This window comes from Anser anser, assembly GCF_964211835.1.
Source record: "Anser anser genome assembly, chromosome: 2".
NCBI lineage: Eukaryota > Metazoa > Chordata > Aves > Anseriformes > Anatidae > Anser > Anser anser.
Genome location: NC_139721.1, coordinates 100,049,531 through 100,075,797, shown reverse-complemented (window position 1 = coordinate 100,075,797; position 26,267 = coordinate 100,049,531). Strand labels below are relative to the sequence as shown.

The following is a 26,267-nucleotide window of genomic DNA, read 5'->3' as shown; positions in this document are numbered from 1 at the left end:
TTCAGGCTGTGCTTGTGAAATAACTGAGCAGGAAGGATTAGAAAGCTGGAAGGGGTCCCAACCTTCTTACAAGCAGGACAACAACTGTAAACATTTAAAAGATCAGATCAGGGAGTAAATCCTCCATCACACCATTAATGTGAAAGTTCCTCTGGAAAGACTGGGATATATTCTCTACTACAGTAGAATGTTTTGTGGCATCATACAGCACCTGAGAAATGTCAGAGGTGGATAAGGTTGGATGTGTGATCCTGCTGAGTGCAATAGGCTCCTTTCCTCTTGATTAAAGCTATCCTGTAATATTCCCAAAACATCCCTGGGATCTGGGGACTACAACAGGAAACAATTTTCTTATCCTCAGGGAATTTTTCCAGTGCTATAAATGACTGACTGACTATTCCAATCAGGAAAATCAAAATGTGAAAGGCAACCCTGAGCTGAGTTTCAAAGCATATTTCAGATTTGTGTTTTTGTTTTGTGAACCCATTTTTCAGTGGCTCATTCTGATTTTGCTAAGTTCATGGAAAAATGCAACATAAATTATGTTTCTAAGTAAAAGGCATTTCAATGTAAAACAAAGTTTATTTTTATTTAAAACTGACTGCAACAGGGTGGTCTTGACAATGTTGAAAGCAAAATCAGTTACATGGAAAAGGGCGATTTAAAAAAACGTAATTATTTTTACGAGCAGTTTGGGGGTTATGTGGTTTGGAGATATATTTTTTTTTCCAGTTAGAGAACTCAATCTTGCCAAAAAATTCTTAGTGTAATTTATGTAGGAGCCTATAATCCATTTTTCAGTAGTGATTTAAGCCTTTATGAGTTTGCTTTTAAAGATGAGTTTCTGAGCCAAATAAACACATACAAATTACACTCTGCAAGGTAATAAATGTGTTTGTGTCTCCCAGATATTGACAGAGAAAGCTGGTATTGCTTTCAGGTGGTGTCCTGAGAGCATTTAATTTACTCCACACTTTGTGTCTGAAATACAGAGGATCTGAGGGTGCTGCACAGTTTGCAGAAATGGGAATTAGCACTTTGCCCCTTTGGGCCATCTGAACATATATTATTTATGAAAGAAACCCCAACTGATTCAAAGCATGCACCGCATGCTGTTGCTCCTGAACTGAAGTTACTGACTGGGAGGAAAAAATGTGAAGATAACTGCAAGAAAAAAAAAAAATCTGTGAGCAGTCACAGTGTTTTAAGGATGTTTTAATGAAAGAGAATAGAAAAAGGCATTTTGGTTGCAAGTGAATACCAAGAGAGGGGCAGTTCACAATCCCACCACTGAGTAGAGTGCTTCTCACAGAGCTTTTCCAACATCAGGCACGTTTGCATAGTTTTCCCTCGGCTGAAATAAGAGCTCCATCCAAAGCAGTGGGCTAAAATAGGAGAGACTGGTCTCTGCTGGCAAACAACAGGCGGCCACAGAAGACTCCCTGCCTGGCCCCATAAATACCATGCTTGTGTAACTAGCTGTGGCCAGCTACACACACAAACACCACAGACATCGCCAAACCTCAGCATGTCCATCACTTTCAGTGCTCCTGGTGCTGCTCCTAGACACGTGCCCTGCCTCCTTGCTCCACTTTTATCCTCGGCTCTCCCCTGGGTCCCAGACGGCATCAGACTCGCTCCCTCCCCTTGCTGTTTCCCTTGCGCCTCTTGACACGGTGGCTGCAGCTTGCATTTTGGCTCCCTTCGCTACACACCAAAACCTTTGCATCCCTTCTTGCCCCCTGAGTGCAGCAGCCTGGTCTCCTGGCCAGAGAGATGCCTTCTCCTTGAGGCACTGCCAGTGTCCCCCATCCCGATCCCTCTCCCACACCACCGGGACCCACTGGGTGCAGGGCAGCAGTGATGCTGATTCCCAGCCTCCCGAAGGACGCCTGATCCCAGCATTGCCATAGCAACTGCTCCTGCTGCTCCCTAGATAAGGCGGGCAGCAGCGCCCAGCGGCACCCCAGCACGGAAAGTTGGCGCTCCAGGGAGCCCCAACGCCAAATCACACCCTCCCCGGCACCGCTCCGTAAGTACTGCAGCCGCCCTCCTGCCTGGGTAGCCTCTTGCTTCACTCCTTTCTTTTTCTCTTCCCTTTCCTCTAGCAGACACCACCAGTGAGGTCGATCTCGTACCACACATCCCCACCCTACGGGAGTGGGCTGGGGATGCTCCCATGCAGGGAAAGTTGGGGTGAGGCTGCACCGGGGCTGAAAGGAATGGGATGGTGTCCTGGGGAGTGGAGGGCATTAGAGACAACTGCTTCAACTAACTTTTACTGCTGGGGTGGGACACTTTGTAAGGAGCAGAATGGGAGCTGGTATTGGGACTCTTTATGCCTCTACAAAGGGTTGTCACGTGCAAGGGTTAGTTTGCACCTCGAGGAAAAAATTAAGAAAGATTTTGTATTTTTTATTTTCTCAAAGACAAAAACTTTGTTGTCAGAACCTTTGCATATTTTTCCATTGATCAAAGTTAAAAAATTGAGATTATTTTTGTACAAGCTTATGAGAAGTACTGGTACCCTGTCCCCTGCCCAGACTGGCTTTTGAACTAACCCTAGAAATGCACTGTGTGTGACAAAAACCTGCACCCAGACAGCTCTGTGGGATCTTTTGCAATTATTAGGAAAAAATTTCGATGGAGGGAGACACCAGCATCAGCCTTTCAAACACCTAAATATTTCCTAAGAAGTTTGAAGTATGCTTTAGGGAAAAAAAAATAATAAAAAAAAATCAGATGAATCTGACAAGAATGGGAGGAAAAAAAAATGCCTTTTGCTCAAATAACTGAAGAAGAAACTCTGCACAGTAATGTGAGGCTGTTCTGTGTGCCCAGGAATATGCCACTCCAAGAGAGTAATGTTAAAAATATAGCAAAACTTGTAATGGAAAGTTTGGAGTGCAAGGCAAGAAAACCCAGACTTTCTATTTTTAAGGCATCAAATTTCTACTCCAACTGCAGTAGATGGATTGCTTTGCTTTGTTCACAAGATTTGCCTGGGAAGTAGTTGTAGAGGGGTAGGATAGGAGCAGGGAATGGGTGAAGATGCCCGTAGAGAAGCCAAGGCTGCCTGCTGGGTGCAAGCTGAAGGAACCAAACACTTGCAGGTTCAATACATTCCTTGTGGCCCCAGAAATGTTTCAGATGAGCTCTGTGGCTAGCAAGTGGGTGCAAGGTGACTACACCCAGATGATGGTATCTTATTCCCTTTTACACATTTGTGAATGACTTTGTGAAAATAAGGTGCCTACTGACACTGTAGGAGCCTGCAGAGGACATGCAACAGAAGCAAGGACAAGTCTTATTTGCACATTTACTGAAGGAAGAGAAGAGCTGGTGAGGATGCTGGGAGCCTGTCCATCCTTCCTTGCTCCTGTGTACATTGAAACCAGACTGAGAGGAGCAAAGGAATAAAATAATAAATAAATAAAAAATTAAAGCCTGTCAGGAGAGCATAAGGGTGTGTATTGTTAAAGGAAACATACCAGTCTCAGAGGGCAAACCCTGATCCTTTAGCAGCTCTTAGTGAAGTGTAGTGAAGCATTGCCTTCAGTGTTGTAGCCCTTGGCTCATATCTGCATGTGGCAGCACACTGTAAGATAGTCCCACTTGCTTCCACTTCCAGCTGTAGAGTGCATCAGTGGCAGCAAGGCCAGGCCTGTGCATATGGGGATGCAGAAAAGCATGTGTGCATGTTGTCCCACCCCAAGGCCCCAGTTGTCTCCATTTCTACACTTGAACTCTCCTTCATCCAGTATCACTTTGGCTTCTTCCCCAGGAGTAGGACACAAGCACAGGCTCAAATGAGGTTATAGTGAGGGGATAATCCACTCCAGGCTGCCCCCAACCTCTGTTTTGTTTTTTCATTCCCCTTGCAACAAATGCCATTAGAATTAAAACAAAGAGTGGGACACAACTTCTGTCACCCTTCTGACAGGGAACATGTAGCCTTGCACTGAGTGGTCCGACTGCCCCAAGATCTGTACTGTGATCTGTGTACAGATCTATGATCTTTATTCAGAGCAGATGCATGTCCTTAAGAAGTGTTTGGGGTCCAGGAGCAGATAGGTACCTGGTGTCATAGAGGCTTCTGGGGCAGCATTTTTATCAACCTGTCAAAACAAATACCCATTCAATTCAGATTGCCTACCGCCTACTGCCACCTAGAAAAAGAATGCTCTTAAGAGTACTTTTATTTAGGTAGTGTCCATGTAAACATGCCAAGGATGTTGTTAATGATGATGCATGTCCTGCAAACTAGTGCATGCTTTTGGGGGGGATTTTTGTAAATTGTGAAAACAAAACATTCCTCTGACCAAAAAAATAAAAATACATTTATGCTTATGGACAGCAACAGATCGCCTACTGAAGCCCTCCAAAGCAGTTTGTGGAGACTTTACAAAAGGGCAGTTCACAAATTCTAGGGGAAATAATGAAAGGAAATGACATGTATGTGTAACAAGTCATGTCCTTAATGGTGAGTACTACTGATGTCTGTGCCCAATTAGCCCCTGTAAATTTTGATGAAAATTGAAGAAGAGAAAATCTTTTCTCCATCTTATAGGCAAGAACAATCACCTAGTCATGACTCATTTGAGAACTGCACTGTCCCTTTAGTCTGGTTCCAAATAAATATGGGCACCTAATTTCCATGTAGCTTCATAACACTTAAAAACTTGAAAATCTTAGGAGCAGGCAAGAAATGCAGATTCAACTTTCCTCTATCCAAAGTCTAGGTCAGATCAAATGAGAAAAGTCCAGTTCTTTAGTTTTATCCTCAAAGCTTTAATTTTCTACCTCACAAGGGAGATTTTTCTCATGAGCTTTCATTTCAAGATGGTTTGAATGTCACATGACCAGATGACCTCAAAAATTTATAACATTTTGGAAGAAGTCTCTGAGAGTGGCTTTTCTGAGTCTTCCTTAAGCTCTACCCTGACCACTTGAGACAAGAATCTGCATTAAACTAACCACACAGTAAAATGGTAAAAGAAAAATGGTCTTTTTGTCCATCTCTAGGTAAAATATTTATATCTAATGGGACCCTAGAATTGGTTGTATTGGCAGACTTTTTGATGAAGCCCCACAATTTAGGCAAAGAAAAGAATTCTATTATTTGCATGCATTTGTGTGTGTATGTGTTTTGAGACTATGTTAGTGAGTGGTATGAGATGTACATCTCCTTTCTCTGGATATCCATATCACAGCACTCCAATCACCAAAGACTTCTGATAAAACAAACAAACAAACAAAAATCAAAAAATAAAAACAAAACAAACAAACAAACAACCCACAACAATTCAGAGTATTTGCTTTAAGCTACATAATACCAAAGGTGCCATTTAGAAAGTGAAAAGTTCAGGTATTGTTTCATTTGAATTCCCATCTCCTACAAGAGTGTATGTCTAAAGGAGTCCTGCTATTATATGACAGTGACTCAGCATGAGAGCTAGTCCATGTGAGGCTGAAGTAGCTATCAGTTGTACCTTACCATTTCTTGCTCTTCTATCTCTATATGTAGAGCCTGTCCTATCTGATGTTGAATGCTTTTACAAGGAAACAAGGAAACAAACAAACAAACAAAAAAAAAAAACACTATGTAGGCAAAACCAGAACTCCTTCTCAGCCTTTACAGAAACATTTAAGGCATCTCTGCTCTGTCATTTCCCAAAAACAAGAGACTCCAGGTGACTCCTTTGAGCACACATCTCTGCGGGAGGTTGGTACAGTCTGGATGTACAAAAGTCTCAGGCTAAGTGACTATTGAATTCTAATTCATATGGAAAAATCTATATCCATTTCAGAAAGTGTCTCCTGCTGAGTGTGATTTAGAGCTTCACTGTAAACATTAAAGCTGCAAGAAGGATGAATGTGGCTCATTACGCTAAGAGATAAAATAGAGTGCAAGAAAAAAATATTGTAGTCCACCACTTAAATAGCAGGCATTGCCTTAGAAGGTGACTGACTGCAGGAGAGCACAAAATGTGTTATCATGAAGGCTGGTAGGAAAGGAGTTGCACTTAACATGCTAAAATCTGAGAATGTGCTTCCATTTGTAAAGCAATATTAATGACTTCATACAGTGACCACGGCAGTCTTCCTTTCCACATGAAACATTACTGGGGAATGTGTTTCTTTAGTGTCAGGAATTGATTTTAATTGTTTGGGAAAGCACCATTACAATCCTCACATACATCACCTCCTTTGAATGAGAGATCTGTGTGTAATGCACAGCGACAGGAAATAACATCACTCACAGTTCCGCACATCATATGCAACATACAGAGACCCAAGACACCACTATGCATTCTGGTAATGCTTTTCTTTGTATTGTTTTGTCACAAAGATTGGAAACACATTTGTAAGCACAGCAAAGCTTTCTGCCAGGCAAACTTTTCAAAATAAATGGGGTCAGAAGTTAGGCTGTAAAGCCATATTTTAAAGCACTGCAGATGCTGAGGGCTTGATGTCTGACTGTGAAAATATAAAGACAGATCTAAGAGATTTAGTTTGGAAAATTATTTTTCAATCTATTGAATTAAGAGAAAATAATAAGGCAATCTCTTATAATTTGCATATACCAATCCTAGATGAAGTCTCTTTACAAGTTTGATTTTCATTAGGTGAAATAACTACATGGAAGAGCTTAGTGAAATCAGACTAGCGTTAAGCAAATTTTAATGGTATAAATTACTACTAATTTTACAATTAAATTTTACTACTTATTTCCACTTTTTTTCACTCAAGACCTATTTTAAAAAGATCCATAATCTGAAATGGTATCCCTGATTTTACTGAAAACTTTCTAAATGGGGTAATCTTCAGAAAAGAATGTTATCCCCACAATCATAATATTTAGCTAATAGCCAGCATACTTTAATCAAATCCTATAAAATCAAATGGCACAGAAGAAATAAACAGTTTCCCCCTCTAATCACAAAATGTAGTGTGACTCTTCATATGGCTATATAATAAGTTTATGTTTTAAATGAAACATTGACTGCTTTATTTTAAGCCATAGTTACTGCTTATTTATAAAATCAATAAATAGAGCAAGCATACCATGTTAAGGTGCATTCAAAGATTTCTTTATGAAGGGACTTCCTAAGTGGAAGATTTTTTTTATTTTTATTTTTATTTTTTGTAAAGGCCAGTGATGTTTTTAGGCAGTATTACCATTTAGTACAGATGTGAGGCTAGACTGGGTCAATACTGCAGAGGTTGAACCCCTTATCCAGGCCTGATTCAGTAAGATATTCATGAATTTAAGGAATATTACAAATTTCTGTGAATTTTTAATACTGAAGGGTATGGGAGTTAATGCCTTAAGTACATTATGAGTCAATGTTCCTGACATTTACTACTGTAAGTTAGTGTTGCCCCACTTATTCTGAAGTCAGTAGAGTTTAGGACATGTTTTTCTATCCCCTGAAGAATTACCTCATTGGATGATTATGATTGCAACCTTTCATATTTGTTTGGCAAATATTTATGTGACTGGATTTTGTTTGAGGTTTAATTGTTCTTTATATAGATGCAAGTTTAGTCAGAGGAATGAGGTTAACAGCCCTACTGTTCTGTTTATTGTTGACAAACAACCACTGCAATTTACAGGGATGCATTACATTTATATGTAGTTTCTTGACCGCCAGCAAGATCAAAATGAACTTGCACAGTAGTCTCCTGTTCTCTCATCTTACCCTCCTTTTCCTTGTTTTTCCTCTGATTGCCGTTTCTTTCACCTTTCTCCATTATTTACCCTTCCTTCACCATCTCCCATTCTTTCCTCTATTTTTTTCCCATTTCCTTCTACTATTAATGTTGCCTCCAGCTTTTTCTCTTCATTGCCTTCCTTCTCCCTACAAGGAAGTCATAGTCTGCTCTTATTCCCCAAAAACAGAGAACAGAGGTTGTGATTAGGAAACTGTCACAGCTGTAACTGGCTTGAGCCAGTGATGCCCAGATCATGCAGAACACACCTTCAGATTGACATTTTTTTCATCTAACATTGCTCTGTTTTTCTGATGGGTTTCTGCTCAGCAACAATAGAAATTATTGACAGTAAAAAATGGTCTAACCAGCTTTGCCCTGTGATGACATCTGGAGTGGGTCCAGAGTGACCAAGTCCAGTATCAAATTTCAGCTTGGGGGATCCTGGGAATGCTCAGGCAGGGAGAGTGGGCACCAGGGCCCTCTACACTTATGAGTAAGGAGGGATAAAACACTTTGAAGCCCAAAGTAGTGATTCAGTGAGACCTACAAACACAGATGCTTAAGCAGCTTTATGAAATGGGTCCCCACTGTTCCTACCAAGGCCATGAGGACACCTACCTAACACTAACTCTGGGGTTTGTAGGCACTGACCATTTTCCAGAGTCAGCTGTCACACCTGGGTCTTTGGGGGTATCTAGGCCCTTTTAGAGGAACCGGAATTGTAAGAATAACTCATCAGCATTCGTAGTTGGATTGCATAATAAACACCAAACGTGATCCTTAGTTTACAGCTGAGGAAAAATGTAAACAGAAAACAGAACAAAACATGCTATTTCCTAGCATTTACTTTGTGTACGTGATAGCACTTTCTGGACAATCAAAGGCAGTATTCTTCCACAGAGCTGATATATTTCCTGTGCTTGTGTGGGTTGCTTACAGCAAAGTGGGTGGAAAAATGAGATATTACATGTGTAGCCAAGGCTGTGAATAAATGCATCTCTTAGCATGCTTGAGCTAAATCAGGTCAGCACACTGTATGACAGAGAGCAGCTGGAAGACAAGAACTTGCCTTGATTTGGCTAGCAAGTGCATGCCTAACACTGACACGTCTGCTTTATGTCATGCTGCCACCTTTTTTTATTTTATTGGTGCTGTAGTTTCAAAGGGGAAGAAAAACCCATTTCAATGATGTCAACAGAATGTGTTCAGCCACTTGATATCCCAGAAGACAGACTGGACAAGCGAGATTCACACTGTAACCATTTAGGTAAGTGTTATTAGATGATATCATTGCAGAAATTGGAGAGGTGTTGTCTTCACATCATTAGGTCCTGTCCAGTGGCTGTTTTTCCCCTCCAGCAATACAACTGTGTCCTCATGAAACCTGATAGATTACACCTTCTGCCGACACTTCTGATGCCAGATGGAAAGGCAAAGAGTGTTTTTCTTGCATATAAATATTAGCTGAAGCTCTAGAGCGAAGTTAATTAACAAGGAAAAAGGAAAAAGTGTCATTGTTCTTTTCCCTAGGAAAAGTTGAGCAGTTTCTTCAGGTATACTACAATAAACTGAAAGCCAGGATATAACTGATCCCTCCCTAAATATTTATTCCATATGCAATTTCAGTAACAGATTTTAAACACCCCCCTTTGCCTCCACTGGGGCAGCTTTCTAAATTCTTTTCCCCCTTCATTTTCAATCTGTGTCCTCTCTTGAACCTATTTCATATATAACTTCTGCACTGAGAGTACCAGAGGCATCTTACCTCCACCAGACACCTAAATACCAGACTTCATACATGATAGATGTGCTTTTTGTATATATTCACGGTCTTTGCTTCAAATGTTATTACTTTACCTCAGCCTTGCAGAATTGTCATAAGGATTCAGCAGCCCAGAAAACAAAATCTATTTGCTCGTTGTTACCCTTCTGATGACAGTAATGAAACACAATTGCAATTTCAATTTCTTGTCAAAAAAGTGTCTCATCTCAGGCAAGCAGAATTTTATGAACTTTCTTTGTCTGGCCTGTAAGGAAGGTATCTTCGTCCTGCCTCTGCCACAGCATTTCTAGCAAAAGGCACCACTTCTATAACTGTTGGCATGCTAAATGTAATTGTTCCATAAAATTATGTAGCTAAATAAGTACGGAACTAGTCCCACTCCACAGACGTTCCCATCAAGGGATGGGAAATTGAGGCAGTGGGAGGTTAAATGAGTTAACTTGCATGGTTAAGACCATGCAGAAAGCCTAGGAGGGCTGAAAATATGATCTGCATCTTCTAGGGATCTAACCAGGGGGTTGTCCATGGGGGCTGGGGTGCCCTGCTGAAGCCAACCAAGCAATATTTGAGAAATCAAAGTTTTGGTTTGTGTGATGATGCTAATGACAGGCTAGACTCAACAATTTCAGCTTGCATAAGCACCCAGAAATGCAGATCCTTGCAGAAAAAAACATGCCAACCATCTGAGTCAAGGCTTGTTTGAAGAGAAAACCAAAAATCCAGTGTAAAGTTATGTAAATCGGAAGTGAACACCAACGGCTCAGTGGCTCTGGAAATAAAGCCAGCTCTTGAAGGGAACAATATACTGGCTTGGTTTGCCAATACCTCAGGCTGACCCCCCCACTCCCCATAAATCTTTACCTCACAGAAGTGCCCTTGTAACTCTGTAAGACAGCCTGCACAGTTAGAGCTGAGCAAAACTGATGGACACAGGACCTCTGCATGATGATAGAGCCTTCCCTCTGCCTTGTAACACACCACTGTCCACAGCTTTCTCCCTCTACTTTATATCTACCACCTAGAAAGCAGAAGGACCACCTAAGTCACTTGACTCCCACATAGTGTAGCATAGAGGCCTCTTGTATTGACTTTCTATTTAGAAGATGTTTCTCCACAGGCGTTTCAGACTACTTGGATGAAAGCAGTATTATTAAAACTTTTCTTTTCACCATCTGGTTTATTATTTCACTTCAGCTTCAATTTCTATTCTTTTTTTTTTTTTTTAATGCAGAAGACCTTTCAGAGCAGCTGATTAAGAGTTGTGACCTCAAAAAGAAACCAAGAAAAGGTAAAACTATTCAGCCATCCCAAAACACTGAACAGGAGCAAAAAAAGCCAAGGAGAAAAGATACACCAGCTTTACACACACCCCCACCACTAACAGGTAAGTAATACATATTTTGACTTCAAAATCCCAGTTCATCCTAAAGGATTGGCCGGGAGACCTTTTTACATCCCCTTGGAAGTAGGCAGGAACACAGCTGCATGCTATGTGCACCCCAGAAGACAGATGAATGGAGAGAGGCTGATTTTTTCAAAGGCATTCCCTGTTAGACAAAGGGTTTTCTCACAGCATACAGGAACACCAAGGTGTGTGGGTGTGTGCGCCTGAAAAACATGCTCCCTTGGGGCTCATGGTCTTACTGCCTTTAGGTGATAAATGGTTTGTGCTTATCTCCATCAGCTTAGTGATGCTAGACATCCAGATTCAATCTGGTCCAAAACTAAAAAGGATCCAGTTCAGGCCCTGTACCTCCTTGTGCCCAGGGGAAGGCTGAGCAGGAGTGAAGCTGGGAGCAGACAGGAGAGGCACACGCAGGCCAGCTGTGGGTTACTCCTCCTGGAACTGCAGAGCTCTTGTGCATATGGGGACCCTGTCAAAGGGCATGTGTTTAGGTAAGAAACACCACAGCAGAAACCACCGCAGCAACAAAGGAACTCCTTGTAGGATGCTCTTTGCTGCTCTGCACCAACATACCTCTGAAGTTCAAGAACTAAATGCCACCAACCAGGGGGAGGGACGAATGAGCAGGAGACTGCCACTGAAACCTGATAATTTTCCAAGATCAGCAGGAGGAATAAATGTTTGTCATTTCCCTCTGCTAACACAAACTCCTTGTGAGTTCTCTAGGGAGAGAACTGTGCTCTTGTATCAACTGCATTGACTTCTTCTTCCCTTGCTACATATATACAGAGGAGTTAGCCAGTAACCAAGTGCATGGTCCCCTGTGTGCCTGCAACAAGTCACACTTACCAAGTGAAAAACAAGCAGTGGGATTCACTGGGATTTTCCAGTATTTATAATCCAGATATTGAACTCATCACCCCTGACTCTTCAGCTTTCACACATATCTGCCTCTCAGTAATTCTCTCTCTTAGGAAATTGCTCAGAGCCTGGAAAGCTGCATTCTGTACCCCAGGTAACAATTTTATGAAGAGTAAAGAGTTTCTCTGGTTAAAATAGGCCATTCTGGAGTAGCCACAATGCTCCCATGCAGAAACTTGAGCATCCATATGATTAAAATACTTTGATAATAAGCCTAAGCTTCCGAAATAGAGCACTGCACTCATCTTTACCATGATTTCTGGTGGCTACAGTTTAGCCCACTAGGTACAGCCATAAACCAGCTGCCTGAGAGTGTCACTGTCCACAGCGTATGGGATATAATTGACTTGGAAGAAATGTAATCTGTTGCAAATCCAGAAGAGAAGGCACACCATACAGAGCAGAACATATACTCATGCATCCTTACTTAAAAGTAGTAATTGTGAAAGTTATACAGGTGCAAATTTCTTCAGTGTCTGCAAGGCCAATGTGGCATTTCCTTTTATTTTTCCTGCAGGCATACTTTCAGACTTCTCTGATAATCTCCTGAAAAGGTATGGTATCACAGAGAAGCCACAGAGAGAGAGAGTGAGTCCAGGCTCTCAGATCACTGAACTGGAGCAGAAAAAGCCAAGGAGAAAAGATACACCTGCAATACACATCCCACCCTTGATAATAGGTAAGAAATTTAATTAAAGGTGCTCCAAGGCTGAAAGGATGTTGTTTTGCCCAGTGTACTCAGCAATTCCTGACGAACTGGATCTACTTGGCCAAAGTATGCAGTAATGGTGGTTCATGGAAAGTCCTTTCTGTATCCACTGCTCATGCTTTGGGGATAGAAGGGAAGGGGAGTAAGAGGAGACATTATGTCACATGATTATCTCATGCAGAGATGATTTTGTTTTTGTGAAAATCCAGCCACTGCCCTGCTTTTCAAACTTGAGCACAATGTAAATTTTAAAGCCACCAGCACCAGCGTAGCTCACACTGCTTCAAGCATCCTGGAACAAAGCTGTCCTGATGAACCTCCTGTTAACTTGAGTCCCTAGCAGGCACTGAGGAAACCAAGCTGTGAACTTGCAGTTAACAGCACCCTAAAGACAGTTCTGTGCTTCTGGCACAATACACAGTGCAGCAGCTAATTTGTTCAATGAGCATATGGATTCAGCCACCCATGTTTTGGCCCTAAGACCCTTTGTTTGCTGAGTTTCCCACTTTCCTGTATCACAGAAGAGCCTTAATTCATCAACGTGTCTGAAGCCTTTTCAAGATGTAAAGCACTGTGGAAGTGTTAATTACTGCTGCAAACCATGGACACAGGAAATAGCGCAAGTATGTATGCTATACACCAGCTGTTTCCTGATCACAGGCTGGAGCAAAAAATGAATGAATGAGTGAGTGAACAAATGAAGGAAAAACAACAACAAATCAGCCAACAAACACCAGATCCAAAACTAGTGCTGAAAGTGGAAAATCCTGTTCCCTTAGGAAACTCTAGTATGAACCAGTTGTTCTGTGGTTTGGCACGACCAGACTGTAGGACACATCAGATGAAGAGGTCCTGTGACAGATGCTTTGGCCCTGAGTGACTAAGCAACGGCTCAGTAGATCAAGCACCTGAGTTCTAGGTACTCATGGGATTTTCTGCACACCTGAGAATTATCAGGTGTGTAAATGGCTTCAACAATCACAATAGGTGCTTATATTTTTAGACATTTACTGTTCTTATGGATCCTTCATGACTGACTCAAATGTGCAAGAAATTTTTTAATTTTAAATTTTAAGCACCTTACATTAATCAGCATGGAGCTTCCAAGAGCAGAGAGGAGTATGACTATGCTTGCAGGATTATGGCAGCAAGCATTGCAAATACTAGTTCCTTGCAAACTGATCTGCCCAAGCAAAGTACATTTTTTTTTATGCACTCATTGAACTCGTATCCAAATGGCTTCTAGCATTAAAGCTCCACAAGTGAGTCACTGGAAACCTGGTCTGATCTTTTGCTGGGTGAAATTAATTCTATCATACAACTTCTGAGCCCAACTGCAAACGCTCCACTTTGAAATATTTAATATAGAACACTGATAATTACCTGCTCATATAATCGCTGGAGGAAATTATCAAGCAAATCACCCAAAATTTCACATGACAAATAAATTAGGTAGGAAAAAATCATAGCCTTTCAGGGACCAATTCAGAAACAGAAGCAGAGGCAAAGTTTATCAAATAACTTGTAACAAATACCTTTGTGGCCCTCGGAAGAAAACTGGCATTATTTTGGTCAATTCAAAAACACTCCCAAGAAAGTTGCTTTCAGCCATTTGTAGCACCTTTGATTATGCAGTGTGTCCTTTGGACTTCAGGGTATATGCAGAGAAGGAGGATCTGAAAGTAAAAAAAGTGTTTGATAGAAATCAAAGATGAACTGTGTGACAGTGAAGCTGAGATGATTGACTCTTGTTTTGGTTTAAAAGTAATTGCTAGCTAAGAGGATGCAGCAAGGGTGAATTATTTCCTTGACACATCTCAACAACGCTCTGGTTAGATTAGCATCTAGTCACTTATTACTTCATGTTTCTAGCCTAGCCTTAATTAGCTCAAGTAGGCACTTACGGGTGAAATAATCATTTTAAGGATCTTCTCATTTTGCCTCCCATGAATACTTCTTCAATGTTAATAAGTTTTACAGCAACAGGAAGTTAATACAAGTTATATGGTAACAGAAATATGTTACAATCCCCAAATGATTTGGTAATCACAAAACTCAAAAGGAAAGAATACAAAAAAAAAATGCAGTGACTTTCAAATGTGCTACAAATTTCCAAGTGTGTGCATTTGCTGTGGGAGAATGATAGAAACTAATATATTTTTCAGTTGTTTTCAATTATACCTCCAATGACTGTTGCCTACCGGTGAAGACATCTTCCAGCACTCAGCATGGATACAAAGCAGCCTGCTAGATGCTGCCTCTCCCTGAAGAAAACTTTTTCAGATCCTGTTCCCTGGGTCCATTTGCTAATGATTGATTCCCTCTGGCAAACTTCTGCTTCTATTGGGGGCAAAGCAGCCTATGTGTGAATGCTTGACTGTGGTTCCCTCTCTACGGATGCATATTTTCATGATACATACCAACATACAGAGCTCTGCTGGTTGAAAGCTGCCGGCAGTAACTCAGCATCTTGCTATGGAAAAGTGACTCATTGTGGCTGAGGGCTGGTCCGGTATTTACTACTTGTTTACTTTCAGGGTTATCCCATCAGGTAGCAGACAGAGAATAAACAAACTGAACTCTTGTGGAACAGCTGTGCAAAATAGCATCTGAATTATAGACTCAGAGACCTGAGAAGCCCCAGCAGGGCTATGTGAGCTTAATAAATATAGAAAGGCCTTTCTGTCCCTGTGTCCCTGGTACTGGCATTGGAGGAGGAAGCAGCACAGTCAGTGCCACATGTACCTCTTGTGACCTGTGTTTGAGGATTGTTCTGATTTCTGAGGGTTTCCCCTTCTCATCCCTCCCAAATGTCCCTATTCCTAGTGCATCAAAAGCAATATGAAAAACATCCATATAATTGTTTGTACTAACAGAGCATAATTACTAGATTATCTTTTTAAGCAGCTGTCCACACAAATAGCTTTGTTGATAATGTAGATTAAAAGGGCAGCTGTGTTATCTCACTTCGTTTCGACCAGCTGGTTACAAGTGCTCTAGGACAGTCCTCTTCCACCTTGAGTGGCCAGAGACTCGATCACAAATAAAACAAGTCAAACAAGCTACACAAAGTGACAAAAAATAATGTATCTACTGGATGCACGTGATCTGAATGAGAAGTAGAATCAGTTTTACACTTTGCAAACATCCAATACAAATGGAAAATGGAGTTATAGAAAGGTGGCTGCTAAATTAGGATCTTTATGTTGTTACCTGGGTGAACCCATGTCTCCCTGTTTGCAGGCGACTAAGGAAATCAGTTCCTGAGCCAACTTAAATGTCTAAGCCTGGACATCACAAAAACCTCCCTTTCTTTTAAATGTACTCAGGCTTCAACCTCCTGTTGCAGCAGCACAAAAAACATTGTGCTGTGTGTGTAAAACTGAGCCATGGAATAGAGATCTCTGCCAGTGGCCAGCTCCTCTTCAATCAGCCAATGCCTTGGCTTTCTAAAGGGATTAGACTAGAAGACAAAACATAATCACAGTTCTATTTTTTTTTTCCTCACACACAACAGTAAATGATTTAACTTCAATCCAGGCCAGCACTCAGCTCTGGGACACTCTTTATTGCTATCCCTACTTATGAACATATTCAATTAACTGAAGCATTTGTAAGAGCTCTTCAGGATTGCGGGTTTGAGCAAGAATGTAAATACAGGTGTAAATATGGGAGCATGGTTCCTAAAATGTGGCTGCCTAGGGTTTCTTAATCAGATCAGAGATAACTAGTAAAACCACAGTGTCAAGCCCTCATTCTCTCTTACGCCCTACAAACTCAGTTAAGGTAGCTCCTTTAGGATATTAACTCCCCTGCTCAGTGAAAACCCCTGCATAGCATAGAAGCAGCACAGCCCCTTTGCTGCACAGGGGATGTGACTGGAGCACTCTAGTCATCTTCCAGCCCAGCTGCAGGAGTTGTCTATATGGAGTCAAGTGGAACTGGTGCCCTCTTGGCAGTTTTCTGATTTACATTCCAGGAGGAAAGGTTTAGATCTAGGTGGTACTTGGCAAATGGTTGATCTAACCCAACTTCTTTTGCCTACATCTGAGCTTCCTAATAGAAGTTCTCATGAGCTCTCTGTGAGCCTTTGAGGTCCTAGTCTCTAACTAAAAATTGCAAGTAGTTGCAAATTCTTTTGGGAAAATATGACTACACTGTAATTCTATGCTGCTTTCTTAATCAGATCTCTTGGCAGATATTAACAGAACAACCTACCATCCTTAAAACGGATTTGCGGGATGAGCTGCATTTCATAATATGCACAGCTGGGAAAACAGAAACAGGGAGGCTAAATTATTTACTTGAACAGTAAACAGAGAAAGACTGATTTACAAACGTTCCCAAATTCCCACATTCTACTTACTCTTTTAAACTTGTAATTTCCACACTGTGTTCTGTAAAGCATGGTTTCTCCACAAGTGATCAGAGGCACCATATCAAACCAAGAAAAAAAAAAATTACTTCCCAGAGTTATACATATAATTCTAGCTAAATCATACCATTTGTATGTACCACTTTTCCATTATTTCACATTAGAAGTTTGATGTTAAAGACACACAGTTTTTCTTGAAGTGGCTGGTGGTCCTTATTGTAGAAATTTAATAGCCTGTAACTCTAGGCTATACCATCCTCTGGGCTTTGAGTTTTGAACACTACTGAAAACCTTTGGAGTTTACCAGTCACTAAGATGACTCATTGAAAATGAGTCATCATCTTGCTATTGATCATGGTAAGCATCTGGTGTGCTCCTACTGTACGTCCACATGAGAGCTGGGTGCTTCTGCTTGGCTGCTACCTTCCAGCTGTGTCTAGGGCCTGCTCTAAAGGGGCATGTAATCATGCCGTCAGAATTAAACTCAGTTTTCCTGCGTGACTTGGTAATTCAATTAGGAGTGAGATTGGACATGATCAATTACAATGCAGCTTCAATTAGCTTACATTCCTGATCTCTTATTCCTGAGTTTATCCTAAAGACAGGTTAGCTCTCATCAAATGAAGTATTTGAAAGCACAACTAAAATGATCTTAAAAAGTAACTTCAATGTTGTGCTTTCAAATACTTCATGAAGAAAACAAACAAAGAAACAACAAAGACAACAGAAAAACAAAAGTCTGCATTCATCTAAATTGTCTGTAATGAACAGAAGTCAAAGTGGGGAACATTAACATCCATCTCCATAACATGACATAATTCTTTGCTGTTAACAATCATGGTTACTCAACTACTACTTGAACAAATTAAGTCCTTTTTGTTTCAAAATAGTATTCACGCACACCTTTCAGTTTATCTCGTGGTCCTGCTGAAACTATCTATTCCACAAGAACCTCATATAAACGAAGCAGGAAGTAATTCAAATGAAAATCAGTATAGGTTAATATTTTATTAATTCATCAAATTTCAAAATGACTCCAAAGCTGAAGAAAATCTTCCTGTGTGGTATTGCTCTATTTTCAGAATCCTGAAGGCTGAAAGCCTTCTCTGTCCAGAGTGCTTCAATGCAGAAAGAAGCAAAACAGGTTGGTTTGACAGAACAGCTCAGCTGGTTAGTGCAGACTAAAAGCAAACACTAAGACTGAATTAGGGAGATATTTCATTGGTTTCAACTCAATGGTTGCCCTCATCCTGTTTTTAGACTATATTGACCTCTACACCAAGGAAGGTGGCCATGAACTATATCTTAAAGGTCGCTTGTGTTTTGCTGGGAACAGGCAAAACCAACACAATCTTTTAAAATAGGGATCAAGAATATTTTTAATGCATTGTCCTTGTCCTCTCTTTGCTTTATTAATCTAATTTCTAACAAAGAGAGCAGTTAAAGTAACTGTGACTTTATGATATCACATAAAAGCCTCAAGGTCTTACTGTTTTAATTAAGTGAGAGAGAAAGGGAAAACAAGCAAAGGGGAGAGATTTGTGGGAGATATGATCCACAACCTATCTATCTAGTTAAGAAAGACTTTGAAAGAAGAGAATACTTACACATGGAAGATATGTTACATAGCATACATACATCTGAAGAACCTGGTTTCTGGAATCCCCATGGTGTGCTCTGTGTAATCAAACTTTCTTTCAAGTTTATGTCATGTTGTTCTTCAGTGCTTTTGTGATAAGGATGGGGTCTTATTTTTCTTCTCATATTATAGGATAGATAGGCCTCAAAAGCTTATTCAAACCCCAAGCCTCAGTAATTCATATACTTTCTCCAAGTCTTCAGTAACGCACCAGAGTCTGTTTTAACATCAATCTTAATCCTGCTGCTTCTGCAGTTTATTGATACCATATAGCTTCAGTGGGAATGGTACTTGGTGTATGGGTATTCTAACATTTGTCTCTTGTGGCATCTGTATTTGTGAAATCTAAGTCATATTGCTATATACACATGGAAAGCAAGAATGCATACACATATTAATTACAGTATATATTTCACCAGGCAAGCTCTTTCTTTTTTTAGGTTCCCAAACCCTTTCAACAAACAGGTTACCAGACAAATCTTCAGTGTCTCTTTTCACAGGTAGCAGAAATATGCTGGATTTAAGAGTGCTTGGTAATTTTAGCTAAAACGCAGGGATCCAATTCTAGTTCATGAGGAGATGGATGCGCCAAAACTAAATGAGGAGTAACTCCCATGGTGTTAGAAAAACTACTTTAGGACCAAAAAAATAGAGAGGATAGAAAAAGTCTTCTTATCCTGATATTTTCTGAAGAAGTACTATTTTAAATAAATTCGTTTTCTCTCTCTCTCTCTTGTTCTTCTGTTTTTAAGGGACTAAGTTGCTTACAGAAGAAAAGCAAACAGTGATTATGGAAGATGAAGAAAACGATGGAGACACGATCCCCAGCTAAGATTACAGTGATATTTTCAATAATGCAATGTAAATAATTCTGGGTCATTCGAAGTGGCAGCACATAGAAAAATAAGTCTTTTCATTTTTATAAACAATAAGTTTCTCAAACATGCACTTGAATTTAAACTGTCTTCAAGTGCTTACCTGCATCTCATGAAATCCCAGAAAGCATCACAGGATACGACAGAAAATTTGCCTACATGTAGGGTTGGAAGGATTCTCTTGGTTTACTAAAAGCATCTTCGCAGGATTTTTGTCTCTGAGGGATCCACCTGAGATCAGATCTAGTATCATGTAGTGTGGTGATGAGGACTGACACAAAGGACCCTACCAATACAGTGTAGCTGGCACTAGATACCAGAGTGTCAGTAAGTGTATGATAACACATACCACTGGATACCACAGGGTGGTAAAACCTCAGCTAATGATTCAAATTGCATTTTTCTCCTGACATTTCACCTCATTTTTCCAGCTCTTCGGCATTGGAATAATGTTGACCACAGTGAAAATTTCCACATGCAGGGCGGATGTGGTTGATGTTCCTGAAATTCAAAGCAAACACTTCTTGTGCCTGTATCTGCTCATCAGTGGTGTCTGCAAGGAGAAAAGGGTAGATGTACTGTAGTACAAAAGCTTACAGCCCTGGGCTGTCAGCATTGACACATCAAACAGAACAGAGGGCAGAGCTCTCAGAAGAGAAACATATGGGAAGCACAACACTTGCCTGTTACACTGATGTAGACTATTGTTTTTTTTTTTTCTTTCAAAGCTTTTATTCCTGAGTTGGTGAAAGATTAACTAGCTGTACATTTGATCCTTTTACTCCACGTTTTATCTTTTGACATTTGCTTTTTTAAACTCAGTCCTCAGTTGTCAGCTAGGAGAGGCTGTAAAGATTAAAAATCACAACAGGAGATTCCAAACTAGTAAAAGGAGTAGCATTATTTACTGGCAGATGCATACTGCAAGGTGAAACAGTATAATGCTTTTTTATTATTATTATTATATATTTTTTTAATAGTTTAACTCATTGATTCAATCAAGAATTGTTTTCACAGCCAGCTACAGTCTTCAACATTTGTGCAGAGACGGGTACTTGTAGAATATTGTACATAATAGGTAGGGCTGGATAGATTTCTGCTTGCCTTATTAGCTCTGTACGCTAGATGGAGCAGCACTGCCAGCTGGACCCTTAGGGACCTCGGCAAAGATGTTAAAGATCATCTAGCCTGGCAGACTGAATTCAGCAATCTTTTTAATACCTGTAGGCAGACAGCTGAGGAACACACTAGTTTGGACTTCATTTGCCACAGTGATTGACCCAGCATCTTTCATGAGAGTGCAGTCCATTCGCAGATGTTCAGCTTCAAAATGTAATCAGCAAGCTTATAATAAATGATGGTATATTAAAGCATACAAGAGAGCAGTTTTATTATTAATGGAATGTCTGATACCTATCAGGTATACTTTTTAATCCTGTTAATATATCTGAAAGATAAGATAAAATTTAAAATATGATCAATCAATCAATATTTCATATAATAACATTCGCGTAAGGTACACAGTAAGATATGTCACTGCAAGTATGTGGTAAGAATGTAGACACAATCAGTATGTCACATCTATGAGCCAACGCACTATTAGTATTTAGGTTTGGGAACTGGAAGTTAAAACTCCATATCCACATAACTTCAAGTAGGCACTGAGGTCATCCAAACTCTATGCCATGTCTGTCACCTGTGCCCTCTCCTTATGGATGTGACTTCCTTGACCGTCAGACCTTGAATGCCCTTCTCACTACCAAAAGAGTTTCATTTGGATCCCACTCAAGTAGCTCAAACAAAGCATGATGATTAAATACAGGAATACTTATAGGACACGAAGTGGGAATGAAGCTGCTCTGAGGCCAGTTTGGGACCATGCTGTGCTTCAGAGATTAGGATTCAGACAAAGTATAAAGGACATAGCCTCCTCCTGCTGCAAAACACAGGCTTGAAGACAGATCATATGTTGCCCCTGTGAAAGAAGGTCCATGGCATGAGACTCCCTATACTTTTATCGAGTGCCAAGGCACTACAACAACAATTGGGCTTTATGTAAGTGGTGCAGTTTCTAATGTGAAGAATATTTTTAGTGCTCTAAGAAAATTAATTTCAGGCTTGAGTGAGGTAAAGCAGCTATTCGTGTATTTGCACACACCGGTTCACACCAGCTAAGAGCCTGAATAAGCTGGAAAAGAAAAAGGAACAGCTTCATTGCACACGTAAACAAAAACCTTGAAGTTTCCCTCACTCCAGGAAAGTTTAATACAATTTCAGCATACAAGAAAAATATCAAGCTATATTACTTATATACTTATAAGTATATAAGTATATATACTTATACTTATATACTTAGAGTACAACTGTGGTCCTGTTCCTGAAGAAAAAAAAAAAAAAAAAAAAAAAAAAAAAAGCATTTCTCAGAATTTATCTTCTGGCAAAACTTATTCCTGTTTGAATTACACTGATGTCAACTGAGTTATAGCTGAATTATTGAATCCCAGCTGAGATTCTGCACCGCTAAAACAGCTTTTGTCCCCCTGCAGAAGCTTCTGCCTAATGTAAAAGAAAATATGTGTGGTACTCACCAAGGGCAATCAAACTCTGCTTCTATATTGGTGTTAGCAGTGGGGAGGAGAAGAGAAGAAATATGCATGAGATGCAAAGACAGAGAGTGGCCATTCTGTAAGAACTCTCCCAAAACAGCATCAACACAAGTAGTGCTCATGCCAGGCCTTTTCAAGATTTTAACTACTCCCTCCTGTTGCAAACCAGGATTGTCCCCTATGATGAAGGTGCCTCAGAGGAGTTCACTTGGTACTCATACAGGACTCAGGAGATGTTCACAATTTTTTCTCCCAGCCAGTAGCTCCCCATGGCTCTGCCAAGCACAGTGCTTGACCCTTGAGACTGCAGTGCTTGTTTCTCTCTTTTTATACAGGGAGTGAAAAGAGCAGCACAGTAGCCTGGGATTGCTCCAGACTGGCTGCCCCAGGACTCTGGAGAATCATTAGAGATGCTCCAAGGAGCATAAAGGCTTTAGTGCATCCCCAGAACATTTTGTCACAGTGTTAACCCAAGTATCTTGGCTCAGCTTGTCTTCAAATGTAGCTTTGAGTGTGATTCAAGTCTAGTTTTACTAGCAAAGTTGGTGACTATTTTCATTAACCCACTACAGTAAGAGTGAGTAGGTGGAGTCCTGAAAAGATTCAAATGAACATCAGCAATGAATTAGCAATGAAAACACACGTTTAGATATGAAGGCTCCTAACACAAGGCAGGAGCACAAATAGGATGTGAATGACTTCATTGCTTTAAAGAGGACTTTTTTCAAAGGCTAGGGAATATTTACACAGCTTAATATGAAAAATATATATATATATAATTTAAAAATAAAATAAAATACAATAAAATACAATAAAAAATAAAAATAAAATAAAAGGCTCTAAGCTTACCATAGCACTATATGTTCTTCACTGAAGAGGAGTTATTGTCCCACTGACATCTCTGATGGCACAGCTGCCTGATTTACCTTCTCTGTATAGATCAACTTGAAGCAAAGCCATAAAAATGCCGTAACATACATCACTCTCTGCAATTCATTTAGAATTGCATATTTATAGTCTGGCAATTTGGCATTTATTTATTTACATGCCCAACTGAGTAAATAGAAGGTTTTGCAATGTTCCTGGGAAGCAGTGTTGTGATGTATCATTTCTCAAAATTTTCATCTGCCTCATTGCAATCAGTGAAAATGTGGTGTTAAATTATTTGAGAATAATTTCAAATTTTAAATTTCATTATTTCAAAACAGATAAACACTGTCCCTTCCCCCAAAGCAAATTCTTTAAGTGTAAAAGAATTGTGTGTGGACTGCCCAGTGTGGGATGGTGGGCTGGTTGGGTTTACTGGTTGTCCTTCAGGCTCTGAACTCTCCATTTAAGACCAGATACTGCTAAAACTACATTAATTGCCCTCCTAGGCAAATGTCTGGAGTTTGTGTCCTCTCAGGCAGAAATGTTTTTTTTCCCCAGTGTCCCCGAAGGTCTCCCATGGCCGTTGTAGCAGAAACAGAAGGCTCCAGAAAAGACAAACTATTGCTTTCACTTGGCAAGCTTCAAGAATTAGCTGTGTCTGAGGACACACGCTCTGGAGCACCACTTTGAAGTGCTGTTAGCAAATTCAGTCCTCGCTTTCTGCTGCCAGCTCTCTCCGTTAGGAGAAGATGCAAAGGAACTGGGACGCTGCTGAAGGAAACAGGAAGGGCAGAAACAGGCTAAGGCCACACTTTCTGTATCACTAAGACTGCAATGCTCCAGATTTAAGTCACTTAAGTTGTCTACATGTAGGCATTGACTATTCCAGGGCCTTACTAGCTGGCTTGCATTCAGACATTTACTTGGAACTGCATCTCACCCCAGAAATCTACACTGTGTAGGACAACCAGTATGAGGACTTTAGGGAATGAAGTGCTCCAGTCAGTGAATAAAACACTGTCTGCATTTGGGAGGTTGTTAATGGCTGATATTTTTATAGAGGATTCTCAATTACCTTTACCTGGAAACTAAGGGACGGGGCTGAATTTGCAATAGAACTGGGACAATGGAGCTACAATGACCTTACGCTTCATCAACTTTCAACTAAGGACTGCAGAAAGACCATCACCCATCTGAAGGGTATGCAATTAGCATTTTAGTAGTGCTAAACATGAGGACCATAAGGTAAGTGACTTACCCAACAAAACAGCAACAGAAACAAATACAGAGCAACATTCACAATGCTATCGCTAACTCACTATCTCCACAGATACAGCAGTATTTGTATGGTTTGAGTTTAGCAACATTTACACCAAAAATGTGTCTGTTTGAAATTTTGTCTTACTGGCTAATAAACTGATAATTGTATAATGCTTTGACCCCTACATGTTCTTGCAGTATTCTTGTATGCAGAGAGACTGCTCAGATATTACAACTACAAGTGAAAATCAAAAGTACAGATCAATGAAGTGCGTTAGAAAATTTGGCTTCTATTTGCATTTAGCTAAGCTCATAAACCCATATCATTCTGTTCCTTATATCCCCAATAAAAGCCATGGCCCTCTTAGAGCGAGTTAGTGCAAACAGAAATTCCATCATTCTGGAAATGTAGTGCTTTTAGTGTTTTGTACTTGTAGAAGTACAAAGAGTGAACATTAAAAGTCAGTTTCTACTCCATGATACTGGCTTCTAGTCCTGAAGCACAAATCCATGTCACTCTGACCATCTGTGAAGTGAATCTTTGTCCATCCTTATATCTGCCACCCTGAAGAAGCTTGAAATGATACGGATTGGACAGATGGACAGAAGCAGCAAAATAAGAAAGCACATTCCAGAAATAAAAGAACACCTTTTGATGGACCATTTGCTCTTATTCTTATAGTTGCAATGATCCAGGAAAATGCAAACTGTGTATTTATAACACGATGCTCTTTGGATCTTTCCAAGCTGTCCAGACCTTTTCAGTCTTCAAAGTAGGTTTTATCCCCACCACGTGGTCTTAGGGTCTGAGATAATGTTATATCTACCCCAAGTTTGTTTTCCCATATTCTGTCCAGCCTAGGGAAGAGAAGGCTTAGGGGGATCTCAGTACATATAAATTTCTGACAGGAGAGAGTAAAGAAGAGAGAGATGGGCTCTTCCCAGTGGTACCCACTGAGAAAATAAGAGGTAGTGCACACAAACTGAAATAAATGCAAGTAAGAAAACATTTCACTGTGAGAGTGGTAAAACACTGGCACAAAAACCGAGAGAGGTTGTTGAGTCTCCACCTTTGGAGATTTTTGAAACCAAACTGGACCCAGCCCTGAGTAACCTGCTCCAGCTGGCTCTACTTGAACTAGCAGACCTCCAGTGATGCTGTCCAGCCACAGTGATCCTGTGATTATTGCCCAAGATCAGCACCAAGGGACCTGCTCCGTGATGCTTAGCAGGTCTCCGAGAGGTCAGGAATAGCGTTTGGAATAAAGGAAGGAGTACATGCAAAAAGACAGTGAGGGATCAGCCTGAAGGCGTTGTGCTGGCCAGACACCTGAGGGGCAGAAGTCAACAACAGACAATAACAAGGAGAAAGGAGGTGGGGACACACCCTGCCAAGAAAGAGAAATTTGCCTTGTGAACTCAATTGTGTGTTTCATGACCTAAGGAATTGGGAACTCCTCCTCCCCTTCCTCCTCCCATCTCTGTTCATGATGCTGTGATTGCCCTTGAGGGTGTGAGAGCTCCTTTTACAATCCTTGTTTGTTTAGATATCGAAATACATAAAACATAAAGAATTAACATTCAAGGGTCTCTCCCTGCCTCTCTTGATGTAGATTTTAACTTTCAGATATTTAATTCAGATATTAATTATTTTCTAAAGGAAAAAATATGTGAAAAAACAGAACACTAAACTTTCTTACCATAGCAAAGTGATTCAGTGATTAGAGCAAGGACTCAGTTCACAAATGTACTAACCAAACCAACCAACCAAAGAAACAACTAAATTTGCAAATATTGACAGTTGCAAGGGATAATTCATAATGTTTCTAAATAGGATCAGGGGTCAGATCATAAGACTTTTGGACACATTTCTATGCTGGTAACAAGTGGTTATCTTAGAAATCATTAATAAAAAACAAAACAAAACAAAAGTGCGAGTGTGTTGTAAATGTCTGTTGTACTTCACTTCTGAACTTCGTACTCGGAAAAATTCCCTTCGGTGTACACTAGATGTCAGGGTTGGACTGAGAGGATGAGCACATCCTCTCCATACAGCTCCGCACATCAGACTGGATGCCAACAGCACATCTAGTTTCCCTTAGGAA

At 40.4% G+C, this 26,267-nt stretch overlaps 1 protein-coding gene and 1 long non-coding RNA gene across 2 annotated transcripts; one reads left to right on the top strand and one right to left on the bottom strand.

Annotated features, from left to right (window-relative positions):
* Positions 1-1,361: 1,361 nt before the first annotated feature.
* PPP1R17 (protein phosphatase 1 regulatory subunit 17) lies at positions 1,362-20,806 on the top strand. Its single transcript, XM_083822227.1, has 5 exons — positions 1,362-2,032; positions 8,877-8,986; positions 10,734-10,886; positions 12,346-12,507; positions 19,304-20,806. The coding sequence occupies exons 2-5, from the start codon at positions 8,905-8,907 to the stop codon at positions 19,381-19,383; spliced, it is 477 nt and encodes a 158-aa protein (XP_083678353.1). The 5' UTR covers positions 1,362-2,032; positions 8,877-8,904; the 3' UTR covers positions 19,384-20,806.
* LOC310893351 lies at positions 14,073-19,297 on the bottom strand. The gene is made up of 3 exons (XR_014578919.1): positions 16,904-19,297; positions 16,756-16,805; positions 14,073-14,213 (listed from the first exon to the last, which is right to left on the bottom strand). It is a non-coding gene; the product is annotated as an uncharacterized lncRNA (long non-coding RNA).
* Positions 20,807-26,267: the final 5,461 nt, after the last annotated feature.

What these genes read in the sequence shown, in the direction of transcription:
- PPP1R17 (XM_083822227.1), top strand. Translation starts at nt 8,905, where the DNA reads ATGATGTCAACAGAATGTGTTCAGCCACTTGATATCCCAGAAGACAGA. An exon ending in TTCACACTGTAACCATTTAG is followed by an intron (nt 8,987 to 10,733) that starts GTAAGTGTTATT and finishes TTTTTAATGCAG; the next exon opens with AAGACCTTTCAGAGCAGCTG. An exon ending in CACACCCCCACCACTAACAG is followed by an intron (nt 10,887 to 12,345) that starts GTAAGTAATACA and finishes TTTTTCCTGCAG; the next exon opens with GCATACTTTCAGACTTCTCT.